The sequence below is a fragment of the Centrocercus urophasianus genome, unplaced genomic scaffold (assembly GCF_019232065.1).
Source record: "Centrocercus urophasianus isolate 14NV4802_14NV808 unplaced genomic scaffold, USGS_Curo_1.0 seq_16, whole genome shotgun sequence".
NCBI classification, from domain to species: domain Eukaryota; kingdom Metazoa; phylum Chordata; class Aves; order Galliformes; family Phasianidae; genus Centrocercus; species Centrocercus urophasianus.
The window spans coordinates 46,013,056-46,029,087 of NW_024884711.1; the positions used below are offsets into that span (position 1 = coordinate 46,013,056).

General features: G+C 46.1%; 2 protein-coding genes across 5 annotated transcripts in view; both read left to right on the forward strand.

Moving 5' to 3' along the window:
* The first annotated feature begins 1,771 nt into the window (after window positions 1–1,771).
* Window positions 1,772–6,519, forward strand: HIGD1A (HIG1 hypoxia inducible domain family member 1A). 4 transcript variants are annotated; one of them, XM_042816991.1, is made up of 4 exons: window positions 1,772–1,831; window positions 3,124–3,231; window positions 4,600–4,734; window positions 5,413–6,519. In XM_042816991.1, the coding sequence occupies exons 2-4, from the start codon at window positions 3,129–3,131 to the stop codon at window positions 5,460–5,462; spliced, it is 288 nt and encodes a 95-aa protein (XP_042672925.1). In that variant the 5' UTR covers window positions 1,772–1,831; window positions 3,124–3,128; the 3' UTR covers window positions 5,463–6,519. The 4 variants fall into 4 exon arrangements, with proteins under 4 accessions (XP_042672925.1, XP_042672926.1, XP_042672927.1 ...); XM_042816992.1 differs by having other exon boundaries at window positions 1,802–1,863; XM_042816993.1 differs by having other exon boundaries at window positions 1,827–1,845.
* A 318-nt stretch (window positions 6,520–6,837) lies between these two features.
* Window positions 6,838–16,032, forward strand: part of CCDC13 (coiled-coil domain containing 13) — a 31,702-nt gene continuing 22,507 nt past the window's right edge. Inside the window, exons 1-4 of the mRNA XM_042817603.1 lie at window positions 6,838–6,916; window positions 8,009–8,253; window positions 12,563–12,711; window positions 15,110–15,252. Coding sequence (XP_042673537.1) covers window positions 8,015–8,253; window positions 12,563–12,711; window positions 15,110–15,252 — 531 coding nt within the window. The 5' untranslated portion in view covers window positions 6,838–6,916; window positions 8,009–8,014. The remainder of the gene's footprint in view (window positions 6,917–8,008; window positions 8,254–12,562; window positions 12,712–15,109; window positions 15,253–16,032) is intronic.

A 16,032-nucleotide genomic window follows, 5' to 3' on the forward strand; every position in this document is an offset into this window, starting at 1 on the left:
AGCCCTTGCTGTCATTTATTACCAGATTTTAACTCCATTTGGGAGCTGGTAATTGCAGATTCCTTTTTTTCCTTTTATACTCTGCAGAACCTTAATGGCTTTGGCAATTAATGTAACCAGATTATCAGTAATGGAAAGCGCATTTAGGGACGTTCAGTAGCATGAAAAAAAAATTAAAAGGGTTAGCAGAACTGCTTGTTTTTTGCTGCCTGGAAAAGCAGGAGTCTGCTCTTTCTGGGGCCCCAGCCTGCAGAAATGGGGTCTCCACAAAGCACTTTCCTATGCTGTTTTTCTTTGCCAAGTTGCCTCCGAGTTCAGGAGAAGGTTTTAGGCATCTTCAGGATATTCTGGGGGAGTTTTGTTTCAGCTCCAGGCACTGCTTCCATAATCAGGAACAATTTCTATGCTGTCTTTAGGCTTTAAAATCCCTGTCCCACTGTAAGGAGGGGGCAAACTGAGCTCAAATTTAGAAAATAAAAATAAGGTAAAAAGGCAAAAATCAGGTGGAGGCAAAGCAGGGTCCTGCCATCCACTAGAGAACTTCCATTTGACTTTGAATGTGTGTTTACATCAACATAATTTTTGAAGCAAAAAGCCAACAAGCTGCTGAAAAACTATGTTCTGTTTTGCTTCCTGTAAACAGCAGCTTAAAAACCCACTCTTGGGAATGCAACAGTGTGCTGAGTTCATCCCCCAAATCCCTATGGTTTTGCAAATACTGTTTGTTCTTAGTGATGTAGTAAACACTAAGGGAAAAAAATAATAATGACAATCCATAGCTGAACACAGGCACTGCCTCATGGCCCTGCTGAACTCCTGGGGCAGGCAGAGTAATGACAGCACTGATGGCATCAGCTTCACTGCCCTACATCTCAGGCCTCTCTGAGGTCACACATGGCTGCTCCTGACCCCATGGCCACGTCCCTGCCTTTCACAGGGGGATGTATGTGTTCCATATGGGTTTCACTGGCTGTTAAGTTCTTTACAGAGAGTGGTGAGGTGCTGGAACAGCTGCCCAGAGAGGCTGTGGATGCTCTGTCCATCCCTGGAGGTGTTCAAGGCCAGGTTGGATGGGGCCCTGGGCAGCCTGGTCTAGTGTTAAATGGGGAGGTTGGTGGCCCTGCATGTGGCAGGGGGTTTGGAGATTCACGATCCTTGAGGTCCCTTTCAACCCTGGCCATTCTGTGATTCAGGGTTTCCAGCACCCAGAACCTGTGCAGCCCCACATTGTGATGCAGCCACTCCAGACACCCCTGCACAGGTGTCTGTCGGGCTGACATCTCTTCTTTGTGTATCAATGCTGCAACCTCTGCACTGTTTGATTTTGCCCTAAAAAAGCAAAATCCTCCCTGTCCCCCCCCCCCCACACACACACACTTCTCCATTCAGTGCTGGGCACAGGAAGCAGGATCCCCTCTGTCCCTTTGTTATCAAAGTGAATTTAATGCAAGAAGATGGAGCAGAAGGGCTGAGCTGCAATCAGAAAAGTGCAGAAGGGACGGCACAGAAGAGCCCTCGGGATGGAAGGGTCCATACGACATCACGCCGCCCCTCCTGCAGGCACTGCTGATGGGGGGGAGGGGAGGAGCCCCCGAGTGACGTCACGTCCTGCCTCACCTCCTAGTCCATATAAGGACTTTACTCCATATAAGGAGCAAAGGCTCCGCCTCGTCAAGCGGCGCTCGGGATTGGCTGGCGGTGGGCGCGCGGGGCTCTGGGAGCTGTAGTTCTCAGGCAGGGCGAGGCTGCCGGCCAATAGCGCGGAGGGGGCGGGGCCTGGCGCCGCAGACGCCGGCCGGTGTCGGGAGCCGAGTGCGGAGTGGCGACTTCAGTGCGTGCTGTGCGGTGGGAGCGGGGCGCCGGGTGCGGGGCGCCGGGTGCGGGGCTGAGGGTCGTTTTCCGGCCTGTCTCTTTCCTATCTTTTTTCTCGTTCGCCTCCTCCGTGTCGAAGCCGTTCTCGCGGGCGGCCTTGCGGGCTTCGGTGTGTCCCGGGTGTCGGGCAAGGTCAGGGCGGCTCGGGCCGCTGGGTGCTCCCGGCGGCTCGGTTGGCGTTCCCCGGGCATGAGGTGCATGGTCCTGCGGAAGAAGGGCGGAGCGCAGCTCGGCAGGGCCCTGGGAGCGGTTTGAGCGTTTATTCTAAAGAGCTCTGGGGTGAAATGGGTGTGCAGGAAATGCTGCTCGGCCCGGGCGTGCTGCCTGTTCCGTGGTGTGCTCCGGCAGGTCCCCGGCCTGCCCTTAGCGTAGCTCTACAGTGCGGTTCCCGGGGAGGCTGGGTTGAGTTTGGTATCGAGCGTGTTGGGGCAGTGCTGGATTGATGCAGGTAGAAATCCTTCCTGAGCTGGCTGTGGTAGCAGGAGTGGCTGCTGATTGTTGAGTGATGCTTACAGTGGGAGGTGAAACGAGGAGCGCGGCGTGGTGGTGTGGGATCGACCAGGGGAGTTCTGGTGGTGATCTCCCTAGTTAGGTGTAGGCTCAGCGTGTAGAGCTCTTGTAAATGCGGTGATGTTTGGTTTTATTTGTTTCTTTTTCCTCTCTGGGGAATCACCTGTGCTGCAATGGCAACTGCTTGTGATGCTGCTGTGTCCACCAAGGGCACGCTCCTGCTCTGCTCTCCAGCAGGATGGGCTGCAGCTGTGACAGGGCAGCCACTAAAGGCAGCCCTGACCTTCTGCTGCTCTTTCCACCCGTAGCACTTCTGTTGCATTTCCTGGCAGGCAGCAAAAGGGAGGGATGAGCTGAGGGCAGCTACTAAGGAATCTGCTGGTAGGGAGCGAAGCAGTGTGGTGAGCAGTGAGAGGAAATGTGGGCAGAGATTAAAGCTTTCAGCAGCCTCTTGCTGCCCGTGGGCCTGTGGGAGTGCTGGGATCTGTCGTGGGGTGAAAGATTAATAGAGCAACAAGTTTCTGCCATCAAACTTTTTCTGAATTGTACATAAGCTTCCCAAGGCTTTGCTTGATTTAAATCATCTGCATGCAACTCCTCAGCTCAGCTTCAGCTCTTGTAGCTTGCACTGAACTAAGCTGACCTTCCGTTCCTGTGGAATACACAAGGGTTTTTTTTTTTTTCTGAAAGTTCCCTTTAACTGATTTATAAAATCTCAAGGGAGACTCCTTGTCTTTGCAGGCACCATGTCATCCGGACATGAACCTGTTTACCCTGAGTATGAGACTGAAACCAGCCAGACATCGAAGCTGCTACGGAAATTTAAGGAGACGCCATTTGTACCAATTGGTGAGCTTAAGTCTGGGCGTTCTTACTTACATAGGCTCTCTGTGCATGGGAAATCAATATGGCAAACACAGTCCCGTACAGTGAGTAGGTAATTGCTTTGATAGGACTTCCTCTTTGAAATGACTTCCTTGTGCAGGGTTGTTACGTGGTAACAGCAGTGCTGATCGTACCTGCGGAGGTATTTGCTGCTGGGTAAAGAGAGAAATCGATGAGGCATCTCGTCTTTAGGTTTAGTGGTTCCCCAGTTTGAGGAGACTGAGTTCTCAGCCTTTGCTGAGCTACTGGAAAAGCTCTGAGGAAAGGTTTGTGTGCCCCCTGGGAACTTTTCTGTGCTTGGGAACCGCCTCTAACAGGACACAGAGTTTGATTTCAAGCTGCCTTAAATGGACGGTGTTCAGGTCAGTTGGGGTGAGCTGTTCCGCAACAGCTGATTGCTGCTTCTGGTTTCTGTGGTCACAGGACTTTGCTCTGTGGCTCATTGGAGCAGACTGCATGCTCCATGGGCTGGGTTCCCCTAGGCTGATCGATTCACCCTCAAACTGTGTCAGATTGACTTGCAGGCACTAGAATTCTCAATTTGTATTTTATGAAGCTATTCTGTAAATCATGCACAGAGAAAGGCTGTTAGCTTCTCAGGTGGAACTGGTAATATTCTTGTTCAGGTAGCCAAGCTGTCTGGGCTTTTGGCAGTAAAATACACACAATCCTTAAAACTTGGCAGCCTTCCTTGAACTATGTAAATAATCATCCTAAACGTGGACTGAAGTGGCAGGGATTGAAAACTGTTGTGTGTGGTGTTCTGTGAGAGCCTTTCTGTATACCGGAAGGAAATGGTATAGCCTGGGCTGTGTGGTTTGTGGGACTAAAATGAAGTGTCCCTGTGAAGATACCTTGCTGAACATCTGTCCTGTAGTGTGGGAGAGGAACTTATGACCTGTGTCCAGGTGAAAGAAGGCCAAATGTGACAACACCCAAAATAACATCCTTGGCAGGCAGGTTAGGATGCCTCCACAAACCATTAGCACTGAGTGTCCCAGCCAGTGCTGAGCCGTTTTCATGACTGTGAGCTTCCTTCCAAGAAAGCAAGCAGCTCTTGTGCTCTCTGAGAAATACTGAAGAAATTCTGACGCCTTGAGAATGATCCCTGAGTTTCTGCTGTTGTGTTTTAACACCACTGGAAATTGTCATTGTCTTCCCTGCTGACTTGCGACTTAAATGAGATGGAAAGCAGTGGGAAGGACAGGGACTTGCGCTGTGTGCAGAGATCAGACAAAAACATGCTTACTCTCAGGATTTCTTGAGGCAGATCAAAGTCACCAAGATGTGGGAGGCGATCCTTACTCACGTGGATGTCTTCCTCCTTTGCAGGGATGGCCGGCTTTGCTGTGGTGGTGGGCTATGGGCTGTACAAACTGAAGCATCGGGGCAACACAAAGATGTCGCTTCACCTGATTCACATGCGCGTGGCAGCGCAGGGCTTCGTTGTGGGAGCAATAACGTGTGGTACGTACTGAGCAGGGAGCACCATGGGTTGTGGAGACCTTCCTGCACCTCTTTTCCTGCTGGTGCATGTTGTAGTACACGTGTTGACTATTAAACTCCACTAGCTTTGAGAGTAGAAGTTTTGACTGCTTTTACATGTGGGAAGCTTCTGGAGGTACTGAAATTAGAGGAAAAGATAAAGGACTGCCTGCTGTTAATGTTTTCCCATGTAAATATGTTGCTGTTTCTGAACTTAATGCAATGGAAAGACAGCTTGCATAGACAGTGATCTTATTGCCCAGAATTATCCCTGAATGTACTGAAGGATCTGTACTTCGAGGCCCTATTTAAGTATTTATTTTAGCTGTGTGTGTGTTTTGAATGAGCATCCCACAAAACACGGCTTGCCTAAACTGGGTTCCCAGAAAGTGCAAAAGCAAAGCTTGACTTTGGCTGCAAAGCAGACTAGAGCTGGCTGGGAATCTGTGTACAAGGAAAATTTCTGTGCACGGAAAATCCTGTAGTGTTTGTTCATCATGACTATTTAAAACAAACAAAAACCAACCAAACAAACCACAAATGACAGAAGAGGAAGGGAAATGCTATTTCTGTTGCTCAGAATTTCAGAGTTCAGATTTTGAACGCTTTGTATTCAATCCAGCTTTTTTTTTTTTCCTGTGTTTTTTTTCTGTCACATAGGTGTGCTGTATTCCATGTTTCAGGAGTACGTGATAAAGCCCAAGGAGTAACAGAAGGATGACCTACATCTGTCCCGGTGGTGACCTGTGTACTGCATCTATAGACCTCATATCGAGGGGTTCTTGAGGGAAAAATATATCATTTTAGAGAATTGCCCTTTATTTTTGTATATGGTACGCTGTTCTGAGGCTGGCAGCCTAAATGATTGCATACTAGGCGAATGGGTATGGCAGTCTGGTTCTCTTTGATTGGCCCTATCATACCCTGCTGTTTAGGGGATATAGTAAAGCACCCATAGTTTTCCCCTTGGCTGTTTTACTCAGCCCTACAATTGGTGACTTCTTTTGCTGCCATTGCCCAAAATGACAAAGTCTGAGCTAGCTTTGCAAAGCCTCAGCCAGGGTGTAGAGGCCGTATCTGTAAGATAGCACTGTATTTTCATGTTATCTTCTGTCCCGTGTATTTGCCAGCCTCCAGCTTTGTAATTTAGAAGCTTCCAGTAGCGCTGACTGCTAAAATAGTGAGATCTATAAACATCTATTTTATTTTTTTATTTAAGGCATGACGTTATTTGGTGTGTTTCAGCTATTTAAATGTTATATTTATTCATCATTAATGAAGACACAGTCTCCTTATTTTTACCATAGGCTTTCAGACCCTTGGAGTACTGTATTTTGTAACTTTATTTAGTGTTCTTCTGGCTAATATTTAAATGTAACATTTAAAGTATGTCTGGGTTTGGCATTCTAATGCTTTTAAAGCGTCATCTAGCTCTGACTTACACAGTTATATTTTCCCATAGAAATTTTGAAGCACTTGCATCTGAAAAGCCCCTTGGGTGAGATATAAAACCTTTGTAAACTGCCAATGTGATTTTATGCAGGAACCCCTCCTATTTCTAACAGCAGTCACAAAAATAAATGTGTTGATGAAGTGAGTTGGTTTAAAAAAAAAAAAAAAAGATATTTCTCTGACTAGCCTACATTCCATCGTGCCAATATGATGTCTCACGAATAAGGTGTGCCCTCCTACTCTGTGATATGTTGCTGTGGGGAGGAATGTGCGATGCAATGTGAATAAACAGCTGAGAGCACTGCGGATAACCAACGTTTGTGTGAGGATTTCCTGGGGAGCGGTGTGCTGAGCCAGGGGGCAGCTGGAAAACACCTCCAGGTACTACAGGGCAGGCGGAGATTGCTCCGCTTCGTTTAGCCGTAAACCGCCCTTCTCTTCCCCAGGATGGAGAAATGGTGGCTCCTGTCTCCGCCTCGGGTCAGCGGGAGGCCGATGGCGCTAAGATGGCGGCCGCGCTGAGGAGAGCGGCGCTCCGCTCGGTGCGCATGCGCGGCCCCGCGCTTTGCTCCGCCTTCGGCTGGTTGTTGCTATGGGAACGGCGTGGGCCGGCGGCGGAGCCGGGAGCTGGAGGGGCTGGGTACGGCCGTGCCAACGCGGGCTCTGAGGGCTCCGCCGCCGGCCTCGGGGCTGGGGGAGGCCGGGTAGGCAGGTAGGTAGGCAGGCAGGCTCCTGGGGCTCGGAGCGGGTGGGCCGGCAAGAGAGGCTGATGGAGCAGCGCGGCCTGTGACGGTGTGCAAGGGGAGCTGTGGCACATCCCAGAGAGCCCCGAGGGGGAACGGTGCACGCAGGTTGTAATTCGTCCCCAGCGAGGCTTGGTGCTGAATAAAGTCCCTCACAATCACGCAGGTGCACTTTGTCCTTCATCTGGCTGCTGGCTGCCTCAGAGTGAGATAGGCCCCCTGCTAATCGCTGTCTGCAGGGTGTGCCTGTGGGAGCTTTAGCCACTGGTTTTGTCAGGCCAAAGGTGCGCTTGGCCTTAAACAGAAGGAGGGAGGGCTGGAACACTCTAGAAAACAGATTGCCTTAATCACAGTGAAAAGGGGGGTAGGCATTGAAATGGATAGTGATACTGCTGCTTTAATGTTACCACTCAGCCCTTGGAAAGATGGGGGAAGGTTGTCAACCTGCTCTTGGTGGCCAAAGGAAGAGTGGATAAACAGGGACCATAGAATCATGGAATGGCTTGGATTGAAAAGGACCACAATGTTCATCCAGTTCCAACCCCCTGCTGTGTGCAGGTCGCCAACCAGCAGCCCAGGCTGCCCAGAGCCACATCCAGCCTGGCCTTGAATGCCTGCAGGGATGGGGCATCCACAGCCTCCTTGGGCAACCTGTGCCAGTGCCTCACCACCCTCTGGGGGAAGAGACTTTCAGTCTCTGTAACACGGTTGTTACACTGGCTTCGTTTCAGCCTCGGCTTGCTCTTTTCTAAAGATGTTTGTTTTAAATGGATCTGTTTAAAAAAAAAAAAAAAAAAAAAAACCACTTATTTTAATGTTAGAGTGAAGATAGACCTGAATTTTTTTTTTTTCAGTTAGAAAGGCATCTGTGGTAAAAGGCCATTAAAGTGAGGTTGTGAGGCTGAAGAGCACAGTGATTGAGAGGAAGAGGTGGTGGCAGGGAGACTGTGCAAAGGTCGGTGTGGAAAAACTACAAACCAGCTATTAGAAGAGGATGTTTTGAATGTGATATTGATCTCTGCTCTCTTTTGCTCTTCATTTTCTTCTTGTGATGCTTTTAGTAAGCAATGGAATCAGACATAAGTGGGAACGAACATTTTAAAAGCCAGTTTAAAGCTCTTCAGGTACAACAGCAGAGAAGACTACAGAATCTAATGGAGAGGAAGAAGGAAAAGCAGAGCAGTCAGAAGGAAAAGCAGAACAGTCAGAAGGCTAACAGTGGCAATGGAAAGGAGACTTTCAACATCCTGACTGATCTAAACTTGCTTGAAACAGAACAACCTGTAACTGAAGATGACAGCAAAAGGTAAAAGTGTAGCAGCACTGCTCCTTCAGGAGATCACCTAAAGTGTGTTTAGCATATAATCTTACAAAAGTCACAGTAGAAGAGCACTTTGTCTTCAGTGTCCATTATCCTGAGAAGACCCTCACTGTGTCTGATATGTTTTGCACTGTGATCTTTATTTTTCAGTATTTCACAAGGAGAGAGCTGCAGCACAGAGGGGTTAAGGTAGCAGCTAGGTACTGCCTGACCATCAGGGTGACTGAACTGCTGGTTAGTTCCTGCCTAGCTTTGTAAATAAGTTCTCTACATGACTAATTTCCAGAAACCAATATGTGCAAAGCATCACGCAGCTAGTGGGTATAAACCAAAGGCCTGCAGCCCAGGGAAGTGTTCCTCCACGCGTTCTTCACATATGACAGGATTTAGTAGGTCAAAAGACAGCCACAGGAGATGAAGTATATGTCTAGGAGTCTTGTAGATAAGGTTGCCTCATGGGTGAGATACTTGACAGGGATATACAAGGTAGGATTTTAAATCATAGTAGGGTCAGAGGTTTGGGTCTTATCTCACCCACTGAGGGAGTATCTGGGTTATCAGGATACTAGACATTCTACTGTGAATCTTTCTTTATCTTGCATTTGGAGCTGAGTGCACAATTCAATTTACTGGACCAGATTTGAAACCGCAGCTCAGATCATCCATCTTCCTCCTAGGATGTAGTCAGTGTCTCCTGACACGATTAATTTATTTGTATTTTTATGAACTAGAACAGGTTTGGAGTTGGACAGATCCCAAGGACATTACTACAGTGTTGGCTCTTCTGTGATTTTCTCCCTTTCAAGTGGTGAAGACAGCTTAAAGAATTCCTGCTTCTGCTCACCACTTGCAGCTCTACTGATACAGCTGTTTTCAGGGCTGTGCTGGAAACTGAATTCAGTTTCCGGGGCAAGGGTATTTTTATTTCAGTGATCTAGATTATAGCCTTAGCCACACAAACTGTTTTATTGCTGCCATGATAGGGAGGTGGGCAGTGGAACGTTGGTGGGTAGAAGGAGCTGCCAGCTCCTTCCTGGAAAGTCACACAGGTATGTACCTTTGAGACAATTTTATCTCCCATAATCTATAGTGCGGAAAGACACCTCTAGCAAGGCTTATCAGGCCACTAACCAAGCTTTATTGCGCCCTAAATGCTGTTCTTCCTTCTGTGTTACCCTGGGCAGCTTGTTTCTGAAGATTGCTTCACACCCAATTACGTATGCTGCAGCAGAACCTGGGAATGAACCAGTGAAGTTTTCAGGTGCTTCTGGGAATATGGTGTTCATGCTGGGAGAGAAACCTGTGTGGAAGCAGGGAGCTGAGCTTTCAGAAAGAAACTGAAGCTCTCCTTCTCGCTTTCCACGCGAAGATGGAAGTCTTCACACATAGGTTCTTCTCCAAGGCAGTCTGGTTTCCCAGTGTAAGCTTCTGATCTGTCCTCTTAACAACTGTCCCCTTCGACATTTTTTTTTTAATGATAGTACGTAAAGTACACTGTGGAGATTTGATTTATTTTTGCAGAGGGAGACTGATTCCCACATTTCAGCTGTGAATTTGATCGGGGAAAAGGAATCTGAGGAGTTGCTGTGACATACTGGTGGAGTGAGGTGCAGAGTGCAGGAGAGTCCCAGCAATTCTGGCAATGCTTCTCTGACATTTGCACCTCAGTAATTTAGGTCTGAGCAATTCAAGAGCTGATACCTAGCTCTTCTTTTCTTTTTTTTCAGTAGCATTGACCATTAAAAGTCCTCATTTGACATACCAAGTGTAGCAGACTACAGATTTCTCTGGATTGTCCTTTGTCCGTGTATGTCTACATTTGGCAGAAGAGCAGTTATCAAATCCAGGCAGGGTTTGCTTCTGGAAAGAATTCATTCTTGTGTACGGATACTGTGTTGCTGTATTCCCATGACAACGCATTAGAAAGCCGTTCCCAAGTAGGAGGACTCCTCCATATGGTCTGCAGTGGCAGTGATTTCTGTATGTCCATGCTGTTTACAGCAGCACTTCATCCTCTCAGCTGTCATTCTTCCTGTGGGCCTCAGGAGTTCATTTTTCCTTCCTTCCGTTCTTCCTTCCAGTTTTTATTCAGGCATGTGTCTAGCTGACGTTACTGTCTGTTTTTCTGTGACTTTATCTGTTTTGGTGCCATTAAGATTAAGTGATTTTCCCCATCAAATGGAGAATCTGTAACAGGGTTGGGAAAGATACCTGAATATCTGTTATAGATGCTCACAGGCTGTACCTGGCTTTGTTTCTTTGAACTACAGTAAAACAAGTGAGCTTTCTGCAGCTTGTTTCTTTTGACTGTTTTTCTATTGCTGAACCACTTGGGTGGGAACCTCCTTTGTAATGCATAGAGTCACTCTGTGATGGGGTGGGAAGAAGTCTCTCAAATGAGACTCCAGCTCAGGTGCAGTTGGGATTTCCAGCCATTTTACCAGAAGTGCTGTTTGTTAAGGTTCTGAAGCCAGCTCTGAGGAAGAGATCTCTGACCAGGTGTGCTGGGAGCTCAGAACCTTCTTTACATGTTAATTTCATAACAGCTGAAAATGTTTTTGTCCATGTATCCCTCGCTCAGTCAGCACAGTTTTGTTGCTAACTTCTGTGTGTAGTACGTGTGGGAATAACTTAGTTTTGTCTTTTCTTTGCTCAGATTGCCTCTTGCTTTCTTCTGCTTTGTAAACAACTGACTTTGATCTCCCTTTGATTTTCAGCTTTGGAGCAGAAGTGCATTGCTTAATTATGGATTGTGAATCATCTTATAAATTGCCTCTGTAGTTTATAACTGTTTTAAGGGGTCATTTGTTCTGACATTTCTTTACAAGGAGAGTGGTTAGGCCCTGGAACGGGCTGCCCAGGGAGGTTGTGGATGCCCCGTCCTTGGATGTGTTCAAGGCCAGGTTGGACGGGGTCCTGGGCAACCTGATCTGAATGTGTGTGTTTGGTGGCCCTGCTGGGCAGGGGGGTTGGAACTACATGATCCTTGAGGTCCCTTCCAACCCGGGTGATTCTGTGATTCTGTGATTCTGTGACACGCACATATAGATCGTGCATTTATGAGACTGGTTTGAGCAAAAAACTTGCTAAAACTTTTGAGAGAAAGGAGCTAGGTGGCTGTTGAGATAGCTGACATCTGGCTCTCGTTGTGCTTAAAGCCACATATTGGCCTTCATCCAAATCTCTGTGATCACCCAGGCTACCAACTTCCTTTACCAGCTGCAGGCTGGAGCAATCTGCCTGTAGGCTTAAGGCGTGGGACTCTATTCCAGAGTAAGTCACAAAATGCCTATATCCAAGGTCACAGTGCTGGCTGCTTGATGCCTTGTGCTATCTGGGATGCCCCAGGGTATCAGGGATATCTGCATGGGAAAGGCAGGAGACCTGTGCCTTTCAGCAGCAGCAGCTGGGGGCTGGATGGGCAGCTCAGATGGCACCTGGGTGTGGATAATCAAATTGCATCTCTTCACCAGATAGTGGGCTCGGATGACTCTGGGACATCTTGGATAGATGTCTGTGTTTTCAGGGTCTAATTGAGCCTCCAAGGCCTAACTTCCAGATTTTGCATTTGGTGGAATTGTCATGAAAGGACAGCAAAGAGATTAAAGTTCTTCAATCCCTGAATGTCTGAGAGAAATGAAACCCATAAATGTTACTAAATGTAACAGAGAATTGGAGGAGCAAGGCTATTTCCTCTCATTCAGAGGGCTTTTTGATATTCTTTTTTCCTAAGTGAATTCCGAAAAGTAACATTAACAATACAAACTGATGGTAATCCATCCTGGTGAGGTTCCAAGAACATCAAATGAGGACGTGGGAAATTGATCTTTTTTAGAATTGCTATGAAGCATTCATTTTTGAAGAAAGAACCTCAGGAGCAGCTTTTGTAATTTGTGCTCTGTTGGCTTCTATTGGCTTTGGTAAGCACAGAAAGTAAAGCCTGAATGTCACAGGTGCTGAATGGCAAGCCCACCTGTTTCCTGTGAAGAACCAGGTAGGTAAGGCTGAATGAGATGAGACTCTTCAGCAGCCTCAGGAGCACTGGAAAAAATAACTGCTCTGTGATGTTTTGCTCCTGGGAACACAAGGAAATGCAGAATTTCTGAAAAAGACAGAAGCTCACTGAATAGGTGAAATATCAGATGACCAGCTGGTGTTCAGGATGTTCTGCTTAATTCAGTCAACTCATTCCTGGTTTAGCATACAGTCGTTTCACTACTTTATTTCTAGAAGCATCTGTTTGAAACACATTCTAGTGACATCTGCCATTCCTTTTTTTTTTTTTTTTTGTCAGATTGCTTGAGGTTGAGAATGAACAACTCCACGATCAGCTTCGAGAGGTCCGGGATGAGAACTGCAGACTGTACAAACTGGTGACAGAGAAAGATTTTGAAATAAAGCAACTGCAGAAAAAAATACAGGAGGATCGATTGGCTTTGCCAGGTAAACACGGTAGCTTTGTGTTCACACTACACTGGTGCCAGTGTTTGCTTGCTGCTGAAGGCATTAAAAGGAGAAAAACAACATAATTGTGAGATAAATAAACCTCCTGACAGTAAAATGTTTATGTGACATCTATTTCACCTGTTCTGTGCTAAAAAGGAGTACTTCAGGCATAATGTGCTTGCCTCCATTTCCACTCCTGTAATAAAATTCTGCTAAGAAGATCCAAATTCAGCTCTTATGACTGAGAAAGAATTGCAAGGCCTAAGCTGACACTTTGGCATTTGCAGTTATCTAGACATCAGTATCTCTCCCACCTGGGAGTCTCACTGGCAGTGGGAAGCTCCTTGCAGTGATTTGACATGATAGCATGTACACATGGATTGACACGTATGCATCTCACTTGCATCTTACTTCTTACTCTTCAGTTTCATGAGCTGCAAAATTTGAGTGCTGCTGCTCCTCTTCTTAGAGAGCTCCTTGAAGGACAAGAAGGGGTCTGATACTGGCAGACATGTCAGGCCAAAGGCACAGAATATTGTTATCAGTAACTAGATGTCCCTTTAAAGAATTCTGTGCTCTTTTGGGATACACAGTAATTTGTGTTCCTCACAGATCTACGAACCTGCCACTATCAGCACGAAAAATGATGACTCAGAAAGTTTAGAAGCCTTTTTATTAATGTCAAAAAGCAGCGTTGCAGGTTTCTCAGCTACCTGGTGTTAAATTCCTTGTTCAGGCTTCTTTTGTTTAAATGCCTGAATGGGATACATGCAGAATGCTGGCTCAACAAGAAGTCCAGCTCTGAAGTTGTTTGGACGGCCTTTGAAGATGGAATTGTGCAGTTTGAACCTCCTCCACTGGGTGCCACTGTTGTGCAGGACAGCGATGATGACCCGGCTGGTAGTGAAGGGGAAGAGCAGCAGTAAGCAGGACTAAATAATGCATGTATTATATTCTTATTCTTAATAATTAGCTGCAGCTTTTATTTAGGGTAGATGATACGGTGTTACTAGGTCAAAACAGGAGTCAGAAATGCTGTTGCAGTTTCTTGGCTGGCAAACAACCAGACTGTGGCAGTTTGCTCCATACCTCTGTGTTTCCTATTTACTTTGTGGCAAGAGACTCCCATGCTTTTCAGAGAAACAAGAACCTTTAATTAAATATGTTCCATGTGTTTGAAGGCATTGCATGGGAGCCTGAGCCTGTTTCTAGATTAATTTAATATGTATTATTGTCCTTAGCAGCCATTATTTGTTATGAAAGCTAAGGAATAAATAGCTGCTAGGGGAAACATATCAGATAAAGAAGTAAGAACAGTGGAAATGCTTTTAAAAGTAAGGAACTTCTTATTTACTTCACAAGGTGTTAAAATAGTGACATGGGGTCACGTTCTGTTCTCACCTGTGTTCTGCATAGCCTCTGTGAACCTGCTCCAGAGGTTTTACAGGACTCAGAATTCATTTAAGAGTAGTCTGTCATCTTTGCATCTCACTGTAGTTCTAGAAATGAATTTTCACAGATGTCAGCAGAAAAGTCACTAGGAGTACTGAAGGAGAGTGAAAGAGTTAAAAAGAACGATAACAGCTAATTCATTGTACAGTCTTCATCTAGCCCAAATGTAAGGTGTTGTTGCAGGCTGATTCTCACTGCTGAGCTAGAGGTTTTCTTGAGCACTGTGTGTAATTATATCAATTTTGCACTTGTACGGAAGCTTTTCTTCACCTCTGTGGTATTAACAAAAGCCAGGACTGCACAAGGCATTCCAGGGATTTCTTTATCTGTGACACTAATTAGCCCTCTCTGATGAGGAAGTGAGTGAAGTGTCTGTTTAAAAGATCACAGTAAAGCTCCGTGTGTAATCACAAGGGACACACAAATAGGCACAAAGAAATCTCCTGGATGTTATCCAGCACCCAACTGCAATAACGTCCCTGACCTTTAAGGACAGATGTCTACCAAAGTTTGCACCTCTGTTTCAGCAACTCCAGAAGTAAACAACCAGTGCAAAGTAGAGTGTTGTCTTTTTCTGTAACGTGCCACTTTATGCCACCTGGTCACAGCAGCCCTTCGCAACGGTGAGCAGAAAACACCTCTACCATTTCCCTGTAGAAATATTGCTATGACCACTGTTGTGGTCTTTTGTGACGTGGCTGTTGCTAAAGTGTGAAATGTGGCTTTGCTGGCCACATTGTGGTGCTTGTTCAAAGAACCAAGCAATCCAGCTGGAATCACTGTCGCCTCTTTTCCCTTTGTTACTCATTGAAGTGCCTGGCACGGCGCTAAGAAATGGCTTAGACAATAACAGTACGCTGTGAGCTGGACAGAGAACAAAAGCATCATCTATTGTGACTCTTGCCTGTAAGAAATATCCTTTGCTTTTTTGTGTACTTTCCAGGGACGTCTGGTTTAGCGGGGGATGTTGCAGCTACTAAAATAGTTGAACTGGCCAAAAAGAACCGTGAGATAATTGCTGAGACTGAGAGTGAAAAAGCCAAAGTGAAGCAACTGAATAACAAAGTCAAGGAGCTGGAGAGAGAAGTGAGACGTTTTTCTTGTTTTCTTTTTCTTTATGCTAGAAGAGAGAAGTCCAGCTTTTGGGATTGAGGAGCTGTAGCAGCTGTGGGGTTGATTCATGTTACCATTTTGAATTTGCTTTTGCATCCGTGCTTGGAGTTCTCATCATTTTTATCTGTGCTGGGAGGGGAGGGATGTGTGCCCTCAGCTGTTTCCACCGCTGCGGGAAGGAGGAGCTAGGAGAGGACATCAGTAAGTTAGAACGAGCCAAAGATGTGTGAAATGCCATTTGGGAATGTTTACTTGTATTTTGAAGCACAAGTGGCATAAATGCTGTCTGAACTGAGGTAGGAACAATTTACATCACTTAAATAGCAGATCTTTACTCAGGCAGATGTGTTTTTCTGACTTTTTTATATGGGCTGACCTTTCACAGGACTAATTTTTCTGAGATGAAATGAAAATTAGGTGCCCTGATCTCCGTGTTTACTTTGTTCATTGGCTCCTACTGTTGTTCCTTATACACTTTTGGTAAATTTTTGATCATTTTTAATGTGTTCTGCTGCACTTTGCCTCCTCAGAAGACATCACTTAAGTGTATCAATAACATTTATTTTGCTATCTGACAAATGCATTTTGACTCCATCTTCTGCAATCACGTATTGTCCTGAATGATTCATCCATTGGAATTGTACCTATTATTTGAAAGATGGAGAAGTGTTGGATGGTATGTTTGAGAACTGCATAAATGAAGAGAGTTCTGGTCAGAAGGGTCTTCTGGAAGACCCTTCTGGCTGGAAGGCT

Bases quoted from the DNA above. Each gene is read 5' to 3' on its own strand.
- HIGD1A (XM_042816991.1), top strand. From the start codon at position 3,129: ATGTCATCCGGACATGAACCTGTTTACCCTGAGTATGAGACTGAAACC. The intron at 3,232-4,599 runs GTGAGCTTAAGT...CCTCCTTTGCAG, and splicing joins GACGCCATTTGTACCAATTG to GGATGGCCGGCTTTGCTGTG. The intron at 4,735-5,412 runs GTACGTACTGAG...TCTGTCACATAG, and splicing joins TGTGGGAGCAATAACGTGTG to GTGTGCTGTATTCCATGTTT.